Consider the following 19,411-nt stretch of genomic DNA (forward strand, 5'->3'; position numbering starts at 1 on the left):
GGGGTATAAATGTAAAATTATCATTACAGAACAGGATGACCCTATTTTTATTGAAGAAATGTTGGAGGGTATGGAAAGATAACAGGGCCGGACCCTGGCACCTGTTGCTGGAGCTAAGTGATTGCATGAGCCCAGCCAGCAGAGCTGGAAACTGGACTGCCTCCTGCAGCAAGGCATTCAGCCCAGGCTGCAGGGTGGCATCGTCCCAGCTTCCTGAAATTTCAGGAATTTTTAAGGATGAGGTTTTAGAAACCAGTGACTGCACACCTGATCACAAGGAGACTTATTTGTGCAACATAAACTTTATTTCCACTTTATTTTAAATGGGGCTCGAACCCACAACCCTGATATTAAGCACCTCATGCATGCTCTACTACAGCTCCACGATTTGTGTACACGGGGATACAAGAGACCCCTAGAGAAGGGTGGCAAAAGCTTGTTCCTTGCTGCTCCAGAGCTGGGAGTGGACCAAATCTGATAAGCAAAACAAAATAAAAAAATAAAAAAAAAATCAAACTTAGTTGGTCTCTAAGGTGCTACTGGAATAATTTTTTTATTTTTTATTTTGTTTTGACTATGGCAGACCAACACGGCTACCTACCTGTAACCAAATCTGATAGGGTTGATCTATTTGCCCTGACCGTTAAGAGCAGAACCTCCAGGATCAGAAGCAGAGGGCTGCAAATACGAGGGCAGGGGAAGCAGCAGGGAGCTCTCGCAGCATGCACGATGCCTTCGCCTTGCAAGGGGGCGCATCCAGCCTTGCAGCCTCCCAGGGCCCAACCCACAGCCAGCGAGCTCCGATGCTCAGAGAGGCAGGAAACGGGGCCAGGCAGGGGGACTCGAGAGCGGCTGCTCTTTCCTGTCCCCCCGCCGAGGAGAGCGGAGGAGCAGCGGGCAGTGGCCTGGCGAGTTTCCCCGGAGAGGAGCCGGATTCCGGTGCAGGGACGGAGCGAGGAGTCAGAGGTGCAGGAGGCGGGGGGGGGGGCAGGAGGGTGGAGGAAGAGAGCACGTGCGCCTCGCCTGGCAGGATCAGGCCCCTAGTCTACCCGGAGTCTGCAGGGCGCCCCCCAACCGGGCAGGAAGGGGAAGGGGCTTAGCTCGGGGGCAGGGCATCTGCAGGAGGGCACAGGGGCAAACATCTCAGTGTAAGGCTGCCACGGACCCTGCCTAAGACCCCGGGGAGCTGCTCCCTTCAGTCCTATATAGACGATGTTGAGCTCAAGGGGCACAATGAGGGGTCCAAGGCAGCTGCTGCTTCGCGATGGAGGCTGTCTATAGTCGCCCACTGATCAGCGGCGTGCCTGGGGCTCCTGTCTCCCTGAGTTTGCCGCCCCTCTCCCTGTCCCTCATCGGGGAGCCCCTTCCTCTTCCACGGTCCTCCCTCCGCTCCGACTGTCCTTCCCTCTCGCCTGCTTCTGCCTCCCTGCGGTGGCTGCAAGGGCGATGAGTGGGTTGAGGGGGCGGCAGCACAGGCACAAGCTCACGCTCTCCCACCGGCGGAGAGGGAAGGCGAGGAAGAGCAGTGCAGCAGGGAGGGACCCCTCTCACTCTGCAGCCCCGTGGCACCCTTTGCACGCCACTACTGCTGCCCCCCCTTTCCTCTGCCAATGCCATTGATAAACCTATCGCCCTACTTCATGAATGGCCTTTTAAAGCTCTCTAAGCCACCACCACCACCACCACCGCATTTTGTGGCAATGATGCGCATCAGATTCATTTAGCAAGGAAATGGCTGCTTTTGCCTGCCCCAAATCAATGTACACTGTGCCTACACATGGAGGTTCTGTTGACCAGTTATGCCTAAAAGGACAGCTAATAGATCTGTTCTCCAGAGAACGCATCTGATCTTTTCCCAAGCTATCAAAACCAGTGACCTCTTGTGTCTGCGTGAAAATAAGTGAGAGAGGCTTAAGTCTGTTTCTTTAAAGGTTTTATCTACCACCTTCCCCAGTAGTACAGCTGAGGGTTGAAGCGGGTGACTGTTTTGAAAATGCAGAGGAAAGGAGGATTCTTTAGAATTGGCATATGGAAATGAATTAATGGTGATGAAAACATCGAAGACAGTATTGTAAAAGACTAAGGAACAATTCAAATTAGTTATTAATGTTCAGATTATTACTCATTTCATTTCTATACTTCATATTTTTAAGGGGGGGGGGAAATCTCAAAGTAATTAGAGAGAAATCTCAATGCAGTTTGTTTCCATAGGATGTTGAAAACATTAACTCTGTAGATCCAGGAGTTCTCTCCTCCTGATAGCCTCAGATTTTATTGTTCTTTCCTATAGAGCAACAGGAACATTTATGGGCTTAAAGCTGCATTGATTCTGGAGGCCGCATTCCACTGAGCTGTGTGGCCAATGTATCCAAAGGCATGCACCATGCTTTAAATATTGTTGGTCAATATTCCTTTTGTTTGTTTATTTCTTAGGCTGTACAGACACCATACATTTAAAGCATGGTGCTTCCCCCCAGAGAATCATGGGAACTGTAGTTTATTGCTACAGTTCTCAGCACCCTTAACAAACCAGCTCGCAGGATTTCTTGGGTGAAGGCATATATTTTAAATGTTAGGTGGGTCTATCGCAGCCTTAGTCATGTACAAAGATCTGTTGTTTCCTTTCCAACATGCTAGAAGTTGCTGCCAGGATCAGTATTCCCTGGTCACTGAACATGTTCAGTCCTCTCACTGAGTTGTTTTTGGATTTCCCTACCACTGCCTTGGTCCTCCCACCCCCAAATATTATTTGTACTTCCGTAAACCTTGGGGTATCCTCGGGTGTTTGGATAACTTCCTCTCGTCCAAGGGTGGGGTCGTTTGGGCGACATTGTCATTCACAGCCTGAACATCAGAAATAGAAAGAGTGATAATATATTTCAAAATCTGGCTAATGGTTAAAAAATGTGCTTTTGTTTTTATTCTTGACTTTTATTCTACACTGGTATTTATTTCTTTTCCAGCAGGGTAGTGTAAAAATGGAAGAGCAGGGACCGAGGAGACCCATTTGAAGGGAGAGCCTGGAATCCAAAGGAAAAAGATCTCCTGCCGGCTAAGTTGAGACCTTCAGGGATCTTCTGCCTCAGGAAGATTTACGTCAGATTAAGCAGGAGCCAGAGGAGGAGGAGCTGCAGCAGCACTGGGATGCCCAGTGGCAGGATTGCCTGAAGACGATGCACCCCCCTCGTTCAAGCTGGGAAACCCCACAAGCTCCCAGTCCTCCCCACTCTGGGGATGGTGTCCTCCTGGCCTCATTCAGGGGAGCTGCGGATACCAGCCAGTGGCCCAGTGGGAGAGCAGGGGGGACAGACCAGACCCTGCTCCCAGACACTGAGGGGCTTCTAGGAAAGGTAAGTGACCTCCTCTCACCTTGGTTTCCAGCACCTGGAGGTCAGAGGCCCACTGCCTCTAGACATGGAGATTCTGTTTAGCTATGGTGGTGAATATTGCTCCTCCCTGCACTTTCTGTTAGACCAAACCTTATTATACATGGGAGGTTTGTAATCATATCTCCTGATGTTCTTACTTTACCTACGCAGCTGAAGCTACCGGTATGTCAGAAGAGTGGTCCTTCCACCAACCCCCATTTTACTCCTCTAAATTGCCTTCATTTCCAAAATGCTCTTTTCTCCCCACTGAGGTAAAAATCTTGGCACGTTAGGTATAACAACGCCTGATATACCCAACAAGATGAGGAACTTCTTTTTATATTCCTCAACAGCTGCAAGAATCCTAGTGGCGTCACATTGGAAGAATGAAACAACACCTAGCGAAAAAGATTGGTTTTATAAAATTTTAGAATATATTGAGTTGGCTTACCTTTCTGAAAAAAATTTAAAGATAATCCAAGGAATAGATTTATTGAGGAATGGGATAGCTTTTTGTACTCCAATACGGTCCTTGCATTGGAATAACTCTTGTCCAATTCTAATATAATATAGTAGTAAAGCAATATGTGAAATTACATGAATGATCTACAGTAACAGAGTTGTCGATGTCAGTGTCATACTCTTTTTGACTTAAATTTATTTGATTTGGTTTAATGGAGAGATGAGATTGGGAAGTCTAACATAAATATATTAATATATAATTTAGCCTTCTTTCTGTTACGAATGTAATGGCTAATAAATATTATTTATTTATATACTATATAACAACAACAATAACAATAATTTATTATTTATACCCCGCCCATCTGGCTGGGTTTCCCCAGCCACTCTGGGCGGCTTTCAACAGAATGTTAAAATACAATAGTCTATAAAACATTAAAAGCTTCCCTAAACAGGGCTGCCTTCAGATGTCTCCTAAAAGTCTGGTAGTTGGTTTTCTCTTTGACATCTGGTGGGAGGGTGTTCCACAGGGCGGGTGCCACTACCCAAAAGGCCCTCTGCCTGGTTCCCTGTAACTTGGTTTCTCGCAGCGAGGGAACCGTCAGAAGGCCCTCGGCACTGGATCTCAGTGTCTGGGCAGAACGATGGGGGTGGAGACGCTCCTTCAGGTATACTGGACCGAGGCCATTTAGGGCTTTAAAGGTCAGCACCAATGCTTTGAATTGTGCTCGGAAATGTACTGGGAGCTAATGTAGGTCTTTCAAGACCAATATTATGTGGTCTCGGTGGCTGCTCCCAGTCACCAGTCTAGCTGCCGCATACTAGATTATGTTTAACTATTGTTACAACAAGGCATTTTGGTTATGTAAGTATTTTTTAAAAAATCTTGGCACATCTTGCAGCCTCAGCACTGCTATGTGCAGTTCAAATAGAATACCACAGGCCTCCCTTGCAAGGTTGTTGCAAGATTTATTAAGATAAGGTTCAGATGACTGAATCGTAGCCTGAAAAGATGCTTTACAAATAGGCACAGTTTTTGAGGATTGTTCGGCAAAGTTACTTACTTCCATGTTACCGTGTATAGGATAGTGGCCTACAGTGTCCAAAAGCTATTTAACAATATTAACTCACCCAGTGTCATGAACACACCAGCCCAAACCCCAGAAATATAGCCTGACTTAGAGAGCAGTCAGCAACAGAGAGTTTCATGTTTTTCTCTTTTTAAAAAAATATATTTTTATTCATTTTATACCACAAGCATGAAAACAAATATAACATACATATAAAAACAAGATAAAAATACAAAACAGTCCGCAATACAAAATATGTATACTTTGTTATTCATAACTTTCCTCACCTAATAACATGACTTCCTCTAATCCCTTCCATCTGAATTTCATTACCAGTATATTTCATCTTTAGCAGTTATCCAAATTCCTAATTATAATATCATTCATTTTATATAACATCTTTCTTTACTTCTTCCAACTTGTCTAACCATAAATTTTTCTAAAGCTATATTTAAATTAGAATCCTAAGCCTTTATTTACTTCCAAAATATTTTCTATTTTTCAAATATTACAATTTTTTTTTAGATAAACTCTAAATTTCTTCCAGGCTTCTTTCACCATCTCCTCTTTCTGGTCACGGACCCGTCCAGTCATTTCATGAATTCAAGCATCTTTATTTGCCAGTCTTCTATAGTTGGAATGTCCTGTGTTTTCCAGTTTTTGACAAGTAATAATCTCACAGCTGTTGTGGCATACAAAAAGAATCATATCTTTTTTGGGAATTTCTCCCCCTATTATTCCAAGTAAAAAGCTTCTGAGTTTTTTTAATAAATGTGTTTTTAAACACTTTTTTCAACTCATTATATATCTTTTCCCAAAAGTCTTTTACTTTTGGGCACGTCCACCACATATGGTAAAAGGTTCCTTCTTTCTCTTTACATTTCCATCATTTATTATCATATGTATGATACATTTTAGCTACCATCTATACATCATTTTCATCATATTTTCTTTCGACACATTACATGCGGTGAACTTAACTCCCTTTTTCCACAACCTTTCCCAATCCTCCAACATATATATATATATATATAGACAATTTTAAGTGCATTACATAGCAGTTAAATTTTTTTCATCCTCTCCCCCTCCCACTGAGGGAAGCAATTATCCAAACCCCTCTCTCACAGGAGCAAATTTAACATATTTAACATGCAGAGAATCATTGCTTTAGGTCTGGCCCTTTTCCTTAGGGCAAACATTCTTCCTTTCCTCAGTTTCATTGTCAATTGACTTCCTCAGATCCCCCCCCCCCCCCGGTTGAATTCATTATCTATCCTCTTTACCAGTTTTCCTAATTCATGGTCAGATCTATTTTTACCTATTCACAATATGTTATCTCCTTATCTTTTAAACATAATCATACAATATCAGACTTAAGTCCTAATAATTTATACTCAACTTCGGCTCCTAAGTACTTCTGAAATTTTCTGAAACCCTTATCAAATTTTCCCCTACTTAAATTAGTTTTCTACTCCTAAATTCTTCTTTTTTCTGCACTCTTCCCTCCCTCCGGTCTCAAAATTTTTGGCTAATAATTCTTGACATTTCCCCATTACCCCAACATCCAGATCTGTCCGTCTTAACCATATAAGGAGAAAGATAGCAGAGACATATCCTTTTTAACCCACTCCAACCCTCACAAGAACCTGAGCCCAAAAGTTAAAACATGCTATCTTCGGTTTTCGTCTTATCTTTTGCAAAGTTGTTGTTGTTGTTCAGTTGTTCAGTCGTGTCCGACTCTTCGTGACCCCATGGACCAAAGCACGCCAGGCACGCCTATCCTTCACTGCCTCCCGCAGTTTGGCCAAACCCATGTTAGTAGCTCCGAAAACACTGTCCAACCATCTCATCCTTTGTCTCCCCTTCTCCTTGTGCCCTCCATCTTTCCCAACATCAGGGTCTTTTCCAGGGAGTCTTCTCTTCTCACGAGGTGGCCAAAGTACTGGAGCCTCAACTTCAGGATCTGTCCTTCTAGTGAGCACTCAGGGCCGATTTCCTTGAGAATGGATAGGTTTGATCTTCTTGCAGTCCATGGGACTCTCAAGAGTCTCCTCCAGCACCATAATTCAAAAGCATCAATTCTTCGGCGATCAGCCTTCTTGATGGTCCAGTTCTCACTTCCATACATTACTACTGGGAAAACCATAGCTTTAACTATACGGACCTTTGTCGGCAAGGTGATGTCTTTGCTTTTTAAGACTGCTGTCACCATCTGCAGTGATCATGGAACCCAAGAAAGTGAAATCTCTCACTTCCTCCATTTCCTCCCCTTCTATTTGCCAGGAGGTGATGGGACCAGTGGCCATGATCTTAGTTTTTTTGATGTTGAGCTTCAGACCATATTTTGCGCTTTCCTCTTTCACCCTCATTAAAAGGTTCTTCAATTCCTCCTCACTTTCTGCCATCAAGGTTGTATCATCAGCATATCTGAGATTGTTGATATTTTTCCCGGCAATCTTAATTCCGGTATGGGATTCCTCCAGCCCAGCCTTTCGCATGATGAATTCTGCATATAAGTTAAATAAGCAGGGAGACAATATACAGCCTTGTCGTACTCCTTTCCCAATTTTGAACCAATCAGTTATTCCATATCCAGTTCTAACTGTAGCTTCTTGTCCCACATAGAGATTTCTCAAGAGACGGATGAGGTGATCAGGCACTCCCATTTGTTTAAGAACTTGCCATAGTTTGCTGTGGTCGACACAGTCAAATGCTTTTGTGTAGTCAATGAAGCAGAAGTAGATGTTTTTCTGGAACTCTCTAGCTTTCTCCATAATCCAGCGCATGTTTGCAATTTGGTCTCTGGTTCCTCTGCCCCTTCGAAATCCAGCTTGCACTTCTGGGAGTTCTCAGTCCACATACTGCTTAAGTAGTCTTCCATATATCCTTCTCATGACAGAGTGCATACCAAACTGGTTGCCCCTCTTTTCTTTCCTTTTGCAGTATGAAATTTCCTTTGTCAATTCCGTCTTCAACATCTTCCTCTTTTTGAAGCGTTCCTTTTATATCTACGTCCACACTGCTCCTTCCTTGTTTATTTAACAGAAAGTCTCTGGCTGGTTTTTTCTCTTCCACTTTCTCCTCCCCAGTTGCTCCTGGGACTGGAATTGTCACTTCCATACTTTCAATATTTGTATCCAATCCTGAATTCTGAAAAGTCAAATTCTAGACTCTCACAGTCTGTTCCATCTGATTCACGTTCTGTGCCATCTGTTGCAAAAGCTCCAAAGTCTTTTCCTGAAAGTCCACAGACCATTTTCCCTTTGTCATATTCCAGGTCAAAAAACAACTCTAACATCCAAACAACTCCGCTGTGACATCCGCAGCCATTTTGCCTTTGTTTCTTGCCAAACCTTTCAAGACCACCTGATAGAAAGAGTAATACTTTTTTTAAAATCAAATTTCACTCCATATAAATCCAAAATCAATCCCCCCTTTATTGGGGAAACAGTTTAAGAAGTTCTCCTTATTTTTTGACAGCCGCCTCGGATACAATGTTACACTGTTCCTTCTGTTTCAACTGTCAGGGACCAACCTCCATTATTTTAAGTCCCTTCCCGTGCTGAATTGTCTTAAAGCCTTTTAAATAAATTGCTACTAACAAAGTCCAAATTCTGGAGAAATTTAGCACTCTTTTCTGCCAGCAGCTGCAACTTCTCGCTGTGAGGGTAGTGCTTGATCCACAGCACCCGCGCCTTCTACCCCACTCACTCTCGGCAGCCCTTACTAGGGCTTACCGGAGAGCAGGGGAGGCGCACTGGGTGCCCACCAGATCCCACGTCTCCAGGACGCCCTTCCTGAAGTTCTTCTGGGGGGTCGTAGCGCAGTTACGACTCCCCCCTACAACATTATATTGTGCCCTACATCTTTTGCCCAGTCAATCATCACTTATTTAACCATTTCATCTATTGTGTGCCATTCCAGCAGTAAATTATACATCTTAGAAAAGTTTTTAATATCAATGTCTAGCATTTCCGTTTCCAGTTTGGATTTTTCTACAGCAAAACCAATTTTCCTGTCTTGCTTATACATTTCTTTTCTCTTTTTTTGGCCAAATCATGTTTATTAGGGTTTCCAATACAACAGAATCACATAAAACATTCCAAATTATTTATCCAATTATCAAATAAAAAAAGAAAAGTTCCAAATCAACCGAATTATTATTATTTTAGTTTTATTTAATGGCTTCCCATGCTTCAAATTTTGAAGGTGTCTCATCTTAACTATTGTCCTTTGTTTTCGCGTTCCAATCTTTTCACAGCCTCTGATATATTCCAACAGGCAATATAAATCAAAGCAAACAGTATCTCTGTGAGGATTTAAGTCCATATTTCTCCAGTATACAGTCCCTTCCCCTTTGACGAGCTGAGTCCAAAAGCCACATATAAAGAATCACCATCTTCTTTTTTGTATTCCAAATATTTTTCCACATTTATTATGCACCCGTGTGCACCCACTTACATCTTGTAGGAGAATTAGCCAGTCGTAATTGAAGATTCATATATTTAAAAAAGATTTGACACCTTCTCCTTCCGATTTCTAGCTTATGCAGTCCTGGCAAATTCCAACTGCGTCATTTCTGGGCAGTCGACCAAATTCTTCCAATTAAAATCAGTCAGTGTCCAAGGGGTTCCTCTTTTGCCAAAATCAACAGATAAAAATGCCTTTTATCCCCTTCCAGATGTTAACAATTACTTTCTCCTCTCATTAGGACAGCGTGTTTACTTTTCATTAAGTCCCGCATAGTTCTTGTATATAATTTCAAATCTTCTCCACCAAATTCGAATTATCAGTCTTTCAGATCTCACTTGTTATATATAATAAAGTTGGATCTTCTGGGGGGGGGGGGTATTAGCCCGTTATTTAAAATATTAAAGCAAAATACAATCACAGAGTCCGGGGCTCCCCCCCCTTCCGTCCCGCTTCACATACCAATATGGTGATAAAAACTTCTCTTCTCTTCTTAATAGTTCAGTGGCTGAGTTTTTTAACAAAATACTTTTCCCTCCTTCGTTTGAAGCATGCCCAAGACTTCTCACTAATTTATATTTTACAGCGTTGGGAATCTTGTACGATCGGGCCGGCCGCAGGAGTTCCTCTCCCCTGGGTGCTCTCTGCCCTGGCCCCCCTGCTCATCTCCCCATAGGGACAGAGCAGGTTTAAGGGGCATCTGCGGGCAAGGCAGTCCTTCCCACACTCCTGGGAAGGTAAGGGAGGCTGCATACTCCCATTACAGCCTTGGGAGTTCCACATGGGGATCAGGAGCGATGGTATCTTTCAGCCATTCCTGTCCATGCCAAAAACCGGAAGCCGTCTTGCTTATACATTTCATTGATCTGATACTATTGCAACCAGTCATTCAATTTGTCTTTAGGTTGGTCATACGATCTCAACTTAAATCCTCCATCCTCCTCCTCCAGCAGATCCACATATTTTAACCATTTATTTTCCATATTCAACTTTTTCTTGGCCTTCGCCTCCAAAGATGATAACCACCTAGGAGTTTTCTTCTTCTAAGAGATCTTTATAACTTATCCATACATTACACAAAGATTTTCTAATTATATGGTTTATATGGTTTTTAAAACCTTTGTGCGCTGTTATCCTGTCACACCATAAATATGCATGCCATCCAAATATGAGTTTCATGTTTCTCTCAGGCAGCTGAGAGCTGACAGCTGCAGACTCCCACTCCTCTTGACACTGAAAGGAATTTAGATAACACGATAGCTGGAAGCAGGCTGCAACAAAGTCAAAGCTCTCAAGAGGCACAGGCAGGCTCGTAGAGCAAGGGAGGGAGCTTTCCTTCACCAGAAGAGGAAGCAGCTGAGCCAATGAGGCCAAAGAGTAGACGAATGGGAAGGGTTTAGACAGAAAACAAACCAAGAGACGCAAAGGTCATAGGTTCAGTATATTCTGCAGACGCCGGAAGGATTCTTCAGAAGGGTCAACTTGAGTGTACTTGATGGATGCTCAACGGCAGCTCTCCGAGGCTAATTGCTTGTTTGGCAATAAATCTTCAAGTTAATTATGACTTGCGTACTGTGTTATTGTGCTGACAGCCTTGACTTCTGACACCCAGGATTTCTGCCAGTCAGCTTCTCTAGCTTTTCATGATGTCCTAATATGCATCCCGATCTCTGTTCCAGGAATTGTTACCTGTGGAAGATGTGGTTATTAAGTCCTCCAAGTCTGAGCAGGATCCCTTGGACACAGAGAACATCCATCTCTCTGCAAAGGCTGAGGGAGAGAGTGAAGAAGAGGCCAGCTTTCTGGGTAAGGGTTGGGGTCTGGGTCATTGGGTGCTTTTGCAATTTGCAGAGGGTCCAGCAGAAGCCATTTCCTCTCTCCTGCCTGAAATTCTCAGACAATGGGAATGCCAGAACTTCTGAGTTAGCCTTTTGCAACATAGTACCCTCCAGACATTATGAGATTCCAACTCCTCTCACTCACAGCCAACATGACCAATGGAATGATGGGAGTTGTAGTCTAACAACTTCCAGAGCACATCAAGTTGGAGAAGGATCCTGTGGGAAGAAAGCCCAATGATCAGCCTTTAAGCAGAAAGTAGTTCCAATGTTAAATTCATGGAGAGAGAAGAGGAAGAAACATTACATCTCTAGGAAGCTGACATGCTTTCTGTGATGAAATGATTGACGCGGCACAATACTGAATTCCTCCCATAGTTTTCTTCCCCATGAGGTTTTGTGTGCCATTGGTATACACAGAAGCATTGAATTTGTAAGCATGTCTTGCACAGTTGTGTGCAGGGAGGGCTAGGAAAAAGAAGGATAAGTGAATTTTGTAAACTTGCCGATGTTACAGAATGGGGTTGTGTGTGAGAGGTATAATATTTTATAGCACCCCTGTAATTTTATCCATCTCTAAGCTTACTTGGAGATACTGTGGTACAAATTTGGTACAAATTTCAAAATAAGTACACAAAGCCAACAAAGAGACTCGCACGTTTATAGTGGCACCAGATTTACTCGCCAAGAGTCCACTTTGTCAGAGTGCAGCCCACAAAAGCTTAGGCTACAACACATTTATCAGCCTTTCAGGGCTACAAAGGAGAATAAACAGAAGCATAGTTAGTCTAAGTGTACTTACCGGTAGGTTGCAATATTCTCACAGTTGCATGTGGCATAGCAACACTTAAGTTTTACTAATTACTCAGAGACGATACGGTTATTTGAACCTGAGATCATTTCCTCACTTGAAAGTGAAGAATACAGAGATGCTATAACACATTTATCAGCCTTTCAGGGCTACAAAGGAGAATAAACAAAAGCATAGTTAGTCTATGGACTTCCATCCTAGAGGAGAAAGTGACAGCCAGCAACTTGGATAGCTTGAAAAAAAGGATTAGACTGATGTCTGTGCTCTGCCCTCCTGGTCCTAGGCAATAATGCTTCTTAATACAGTGGTACCTTGGTTCTCAAATGGCTTAGTTGTCAAACAACTTGAAAGTAAGTGTTCTGGTTTGTGAACCTTTTTTTGGAAGCCGAACATGCTCCTTTTTGAGTATTACACTTCCAATATGAGTGCCAAACTTTTGTTTTCAGTGCCACACTTCCGTTTTCAGTGTTGCACTGAGGTCTGTCTGTTTTTTATGTTTATTTTCTGCTTTTTTGTTTTGTTTTTGTGACTGTGTGGAACCCAGTCCAGCTACTGATTGATTGATTGATTGATTGATTGACTGCGGAAATGGATAAAAGCTACAAAACCAAAAGAACCATTAGCTGAACAACAATAGAGATAAAGAAGCAATTATTCCCAAGCCTGAAAGTGCTGTCTGTTTAAGTGGTCTGGGGCTTATTTATTTCACAGTACAACTTTTGTTTTTGCTATTTATTTTACATTTTTGTTTTGGAGGCTTTTTTGGTTCATTTGTTTTTGTGACTGTGTTACTGATTGATTGTGTGATTGCAGAAATGGATTAAAGCCCCCCATCCAAACAATAACTAATATCAGTGCAGGTAAGAAAAAAAGTAATTTTAATTTTTATCATCTACAATACTGTCTTATTTATTTTATAGTACAGTACATTGTTTATTGATTTCATTTTATGGATCAATGGTCTCGTAAGATTGTAAAGTTCATGTTAAAGTACTGTTTTAGGGGTTTAAATAAATGTGGAATTTATTAATCCATTTTGCATTATTTTCTATGCGAAGGCACACTTTTGCTTTGGAACGCTTTGGTTTTGGAACATCCAGAATGGATTAAGTTTGAGAACCAAGGTACTACTGTACTAGTTTCTGGAAAGCACAAGAGGGCAGAGGGCTATTGTGCCACAATCCTGCTTGCCGGTTTCCCACAGGCATCTGGTTGGCCCCCGAGAGAACAGGATGCTGGACTAGGAGGGCCATTGCCCAATCCAGCCGGCTCTTCTCAGGTTGTAATATTCTAATATTAGGTTGCAATATTCTCACATTTGCATGTGGCATAACAACACTTAAGTTTTACTAATTACTCAGAGAAGATATGGTTATTCGAACCTGAGATGATTTCCTCACTTGAAAGTGAAAAATACAGAGATGTGTTTAAGGAGCCCATTCCAACGTAGATCAGTATTATAAAATGCTGCTGCTTTATTACGTGTGAATGGAGTAATCTTGTGTTGCTCTTGGCATTATCTCTTCTGCATTCCTAAAAATTTGGAACATAGCGAGGACAGTGGAGAAGGGAGACTGTGTTAAAATAAGAGAAGGTGCACATTGGGATTGACGTGTGTTCCGTTTCTTTCTTGTCTTTCTTGAAAGTCTAACAGTATTCTCTTTCCTCCCAGACTCCCAAACAGGTGAGGAAGATGACAATCAGAATTCTATGGAGCCAACAGTGAGTTCATTGGGAAGAACAAAGAAACAGTTTAAATGCAGGGAATGTGGGGTGTGCTTTAATCACAATGGAAGACTTAGGATTCACCAACGAACTCACACAGGGGAGAAACCATTTAAATGTATTGAATGTGGAAAGAGCTTCAGTGGAAGTGGAAAACTTAAAGTACATCAACGAACTCACACGGGGGAGAAACCTTTTAAATGTATGGAGTGTGGTAAGAGCTTCAGTGTAAGTGGAGCACTTAGAATACATCAACGATCTCACACGGGGGAGAAACCATTTGAATGTATGGATTGTGGAAAGAGATTCAGTAAAAATGAAACTCTTATACTACATCAACGAACTCACACAGGGGAGAAACCATTTAAATGTATGGAGTGTGGAAAGGGATTCAGTGGACGTGGTTACCTTAGAATACATCAACGAACTCACACAGGGGAGAAACCATTTAAATGTATGGAGTGTGGAAAGGGATTCAGTGGAAGTGGTTACCTTAGAATACATCAACGAACTCACACAGGGGAGAAACCATTTGAATGTATGCAGTGTGGTAAGAGCTTCAGTAAAAGTGGAACACTTAGAATGCATCAACGAACTCACACGGGGGAGAAACCTTTTAAATGTATTGATTGTGGAAAGAGCTTCAGTGACAGTGGAGCACTTAGAATACATAAACGAATTCACACAGGGGAGAAACCATTTAAATGTATGGAATGTGGAAAGAGCTTCAATGAAAGTAGAGTACTTAGAATACATCAACGAACTCACACAGGGGAGAAACCATTTAAATGTATGGAATGTGGAAAGAGCTTCAATGAAAGTAGAGTACTTAGAATACATCAACGAACGCACACAGGGGAGAAACCATTTGAATGTATGCAGTGTGGAAAGAGCTTCAGTGAAAGTGGAGCACTTAGAAGACATCAACGAACTCACACAGGGGAGAAACCATTTAAATGCATTGAATGTGGAAAGAGCTTCATTGAAAGTGGAGCACTTAGAAGACATCAACAAACTCACACAGGGGAGAAACCATTTAAATGTATTGAATGTGGAAAGGGCTTCAGTGATAGTGGAAAACTTAGAAGACATCAACGAATTCACACATGGGAGAAACCGTTTAAATGTATTGAATGTGGAAAGAGCTTCCGTCAAAATGGAGTACTTAGAAGACATCAACGAATTCACACAGGGGAGAAACCATTTAAATGTATGGAGTGTGGAAAGAGCTTCAGCCAAAGTGGGACACTTAGAAAACATCAACGAACTCACACGGGGGAGAAACCATTTAAATGTATTGAATGTGGAAACAGCTTCAGTGACAGTGGATCACTTAGAATACATCAACGAACTCACACGGGGGAGAAACCATTTAAATGTATTGAATGTGGAAAGAGCTTCAGTGACAGTGGATCACTTAGAATACATCAACGAACTCACACGGGGGAGAAACCTTTTAAATGTATTGATTGTGGAAAGAGCTTCAGTGACAGTGGAGCACTTAGAATACATAAACGAATTCACACGGGGGAGAAACCATTTAAATGTATGGAGTGCGGTAAGAGCTTCTGTCAAAGTGGAGCACTTAGAATACATCAACGATCTCATACGGGGGAGAAACCATTTGAATGTATGCAGTGTGGAAAGGGCTTCAGTGAGATTGGAACACTTAGAAAACATCAACGAACTCACACGGGGGAGAAACCATTTGAATGTATGCAGTGTGGAAAGGGCTTCAGTGAGATTGGAGCACTTAGAAAACATCAACGAACTCACACGGGAGAAACCATTTAAATGTATTGAATGTGGAAAGAGCTTCAGTCAAAATGGATACCTTAGAAAACATCAGCTAACACACATTATGAAAACTACAGGTGTATTGAATGTGGAATGGGCTTCAGAGGGAGATCTTAATGTTCATTAGCAAATTCACACACGGAAAACCATATAAATGTATGGAGTGTTCCACTCAGGGTTCACTACTTACATCAAGGAACTCATAAAGGGGGAAATCAGTTGTAAATGCATGGAATGTGTGAGATGTACGTAAATTTGTATACACATACAATCATACCTCATGTTGCGTCCGCTGCAGGTTGCGTCTTTTCATGTTACGGACACGCCGAAACCGGAATTACCGGAACGGGTTACTTCTGGATTTCGCTGCGCGTGCATGCGCAGAAGCACTAAATCATGCTTTGTGCATGCACAGAAGCGCTGAATCGCAACTCGCAGATGCGCAGGCGCAGATTGGGAACACTGTGGGTTGCAAATGTGCCTGCTACACAGATCACGTTCGCCAACCAAGCATCCACTGTATATATTTATTAAGTAATGAAGGTCACATACACTAAATGTACAAAACAAGTAGCTAGTTGTTGCTAGATAAGCAGGGAGAGTGTGTTTTGAGGTCCGCCCTTAACTGCCAAAATGATGGGCTGCCCTTGTCTTATAGATCAACATTCCAGGCGCTCACTACTTGAACTTTGAATAATCCATTGAAGACTTTTTTACTGATAGCATTTTCCAGCTGAATGAAAAGGTCTCTGTGTTAAATGTTCATTTGGGATTCCTTTTAAAATTCATCTTCTCCTATTTTCTGTGCTCTTGTGTACCTGTTTTGAGCTGTTTTTATTAAATATTTTCTGCATTGGCTTTTGACCTGTGGAAGGTGACTAGTAAGGGTTTTTTTCTGTTTCTTAGTTCACAGAAATGTTTTAAAGGAATGTGTGAAAGAATTAGGGCTAGGGGAGATTAGGGCTAGGAGACTTCCGGTTTGGCGCCATCCTTGCCGGTCGGGAGAAACCTCGCGTCCGAGGTTTCTCCGCCGCTGCGAGGGAAGGGGGTGTCGAGACTATGCCTCGACCCCCCAGAAACACCAGGTTGAGAGTCCTGGTGCCTTGGGATCCGGCGGGCCCCCCAGGGTGCTTCCCTTGCTCTCCGGTTTGCCCTAGTAAGGGCTGCCATGACGAGCGAGGTAGAAGGCGCGGGGGCTGTGGATACACCACTAGCTTCGCAGCGGGAAGTAGCGGTACCGGCGGGGGAGAGCGTCAAATTCTTCTTAGATTCGGCTAATTGGCTTTTGTAAGTACCGATCTGGACAAAAGTTTAAAAATTGATTTTAAAATTGGGAAGTTTCGGGAACTCTAAAAATGGAAGTCGGTTCCCTTAACGTTGAAAGAGGAGGAAACAGTGTAATTTTAAATTCCGAAGCAATGTATAGATTTTGTAAATAAGAAATTTCTGAAGCTTGTAAGTTAGCATTGCACCCTCTTTGAGACATTATTCTGGATTGCATATGCTTGCTTGATTCTATGGACTTTATTGATCTTATGGATTTTACTGACCTTATGGACTTTATTGATTTTATGGACTTTTATGGACTTTGAAGATGCCCAAAAGGAAATGGACTAAGGAATTTAAAATAAAAGTTTTGGAACTTTTGTGCAACTTAACAGATGGAATTAACCATTTAAACCAGCTAACGGGGACAGTTCCAGCTGCGGACTTAGCTGTGCAGGAAAATGATTTTAGGACCTTTTGTGAGAACTATAAGGAAAAATATAACGAGGAGGAGAAAATCCGAGGAAAAAACGGTGGATACAACCCGTCGAGGAAAGGCAGAAAAATTAGGAGGCAGAAAACAACAAGAAGAAAAAATGGGGAAACTGTTGGAAAAAAGAGTGCCTGGTGGAAGGTGGCGCAGACTCTAGTTGTGAAAAATTTTTCAAGGACATATGAGATAAGAATGGAGTACAAACCAGTTTCCCAGGACTGTGGAATTTCGATATTTGAAAGAGTGGGGGTGGGTTGAAAATCTTTATGAACTTTGTGGAAACTCTCTGGTTATTATGGTATTGACACAAGGTATGGCTAATGGATAATGTTATGGTCTTAAAATGAATGGTGAGGTAAAGGGGGGAAGGATTTTTGGTTAATTCAATCTTAAATAGGTTATTGTGATAGATTTGGGGGGAAAATGAAAGCTTAGAAATACAGTGAGTGTGGAGGATAGTTAAAAAAAGAAGAAATAGATTCGCAAATTGGAAAAGTATTCTGCTAGAAATATTAGTAAATGTGAGAAGGAGAGGAAATAGTATTGTGACTATTGGTAATAACTGTAAATTAGGTTTGATTTGGGAGTCAACGGGTGGGAGTCGGGGAAGTCCCAGAAGTTAAGATGATATGTGAATGGTAAGGTGATTAAATTGGCAAATTAGAAGTGTTTACCCCAGTGAGAGGGGGGTCTATTTGGTATGCTTCTCTTGATGAGAGAAAGGGGGGTTAGAAAAATTTAATCATGTGTTATAAATTGATTGTAATTTGGTTTGTAATTGGAAAAAAGTCTAATAAATATTATTTTTAAAAAAGAAAAGAAATCGCCACATGGTTCTGATTCATATCGTTTGGGCTGCACCATTTTTTTTCTCTACCTGACGGTGGTGCCACCTTCCCCCCTCCTGGCTTCTGGCTTCTCCCCCAACCTGCAGAGGAAGGGGGCTAGCCTTTGATTGGTGTCAGCAGCATGGTTTCCTCCTCCCTCCCTCCTCCTAGAGCCAAGAGGAAGGGTCCCGAGCTTTGTTTGTGCCAGCGTGATTGCTCCATGGCCTCCATTTAAGGCAACCCCTCGCCGTCCCTCCCCTCACTCGCTACTCCTTCTGCCGCCACCACAGCGAGTGGTTCCGTTCTGAGACACCCTCCCAGTGTTCTGGGGTGTATGAAGCCTTGTTTTCCTGTTCTTAACTCCGCTACCGAACACGTCTCCCCATCCAAGACGGGAGAGCAGAGAACAGGTGTCCTTCTGCAGAAGGAACCCCTCGCTGCAAAAGGACGCGTGTTCTCTACTTTTCCGTCTTGAAGGGGGAGGCACGTTTGGGAGTGGAGTTCAAAACAGGGCAACAAGGCTTCGCACACCCCACAACCTTGGGAGGGTGTCTCAGAATGGAAGAGATATGCTGCGGCGCCGAACTGAGATCTTCGGAACTTTATTATTATTTTTCGACGGAATCTTTGGAACCTGTAGTAATGAGAGCCGCACAAGGTTTGAGGGACAGTGATCTGGCCCTCTACTTTAAAAGGTTGCTAGCCCCTGTCTCTGGATGTGCAGAAAAGAATTTGGAAGTATTTGTTGTCATTCTTGGGGGCCATGCTTTTTTGGAAACCCCCTCTTTTTCAAGAGCTAACTTCAGGACTATGGAAGGCTAAGGAAAAGCCTTTTTAAAAATTTAATTAAAAAAAAAACTTCAAAATGTGACAAATGTTTGTGGGGCCTCCACCTGTTGTTGCTGCTGAGGGGGGCCCTGGATCTCTGCCCCAGATGTCTGCCTTGATGGTAGCAGTATGGGAGAAGTCAAATACCCAGAATCAAAAATACATGTTCATGGGTGGAAGGAAAAATGTGAGGTCAGTTAGACAATGAAGTAGAAGGAATGCAGAAGGGCAAGAGCCCAGAATAAAAATGGAAAAGTATTTCTTGAATGAAATGGGCATGTCTGAAATCTCAGACATGTTTGCAGCATCAAAGCTGTTGTTCATTAACCAATTACGGTAATATCATATTTATCACTGCTGATGAAAAGAGTCTACCCTTCAGAGAAACAAGGTGGTATTTCATGCAATATAATGATGTCCTAAACAAACACTTAATCAGATATATTTGCCTTCTGG

General features: G+C 42.5%; 2 protein-coding genes and 1 long non-coding RNA gene across 3 annotated transcripts in view; 2 read left to right on the forward strand and 1 right to left on the reverse strand.

Annotated features, from left to right (window-relative positions):
- LOC117042618 (zinc finger protein 208-like) overlaps nucleotides 1-16,424 on the forward strand; it is a 48,347-nt gene extending 31,923 nt beyond the window's left edge. Inside the window, exon 6 of the mRNA XM_033142166.1 lies at nucleotides 13,766-16,424. Within this exon, the coding sequence (XP_032998057.1) occupies nucleotides 13,766-15,538 (1,773 nt within the window). The 3' untranslated portion in view covers nucleotides 15,539-16,424. The remainder of the gene's footprint in view (nucleotides 1-13,765) is intronic.
- Nucleotides 1-19,411, reverse strand: part of LOC117042654 (oocyte zinc finger protein XlCOF6-like) — a 663,370-nt gene that overhangs the window by 434,608 nt on the left and 209,351 nt on the right. The gene's annotated exons all lie outside the window — the stretch shown is intronic.
- On the forward strand, nucleotides 738-3,033 carry LOC117042854. The gene is made up of 2 exons (XR_004426081.1): nucleotides 738-966; nucleotides 2,964-3,033. It is a non-coding gene; the product is annotated as an uncharacterized LOC117042854 (long non-coding RNA).

The sequence above is a fragment of the Lacerta agilis genome, chromosome 2 (genome assembly GCF_009819535.1).
Source record: "Lacerta agilis isolate rLacAgi1 chromosome 2, rLacAgi1.pri, whole genome shotgun sequence".
NCBI classification, from domain to species: Eukaryota; Metazoa; Chordata; class Lepidosauria; order Squamata; family Lacertidae; genus Lacerta; species Lacerta agilis.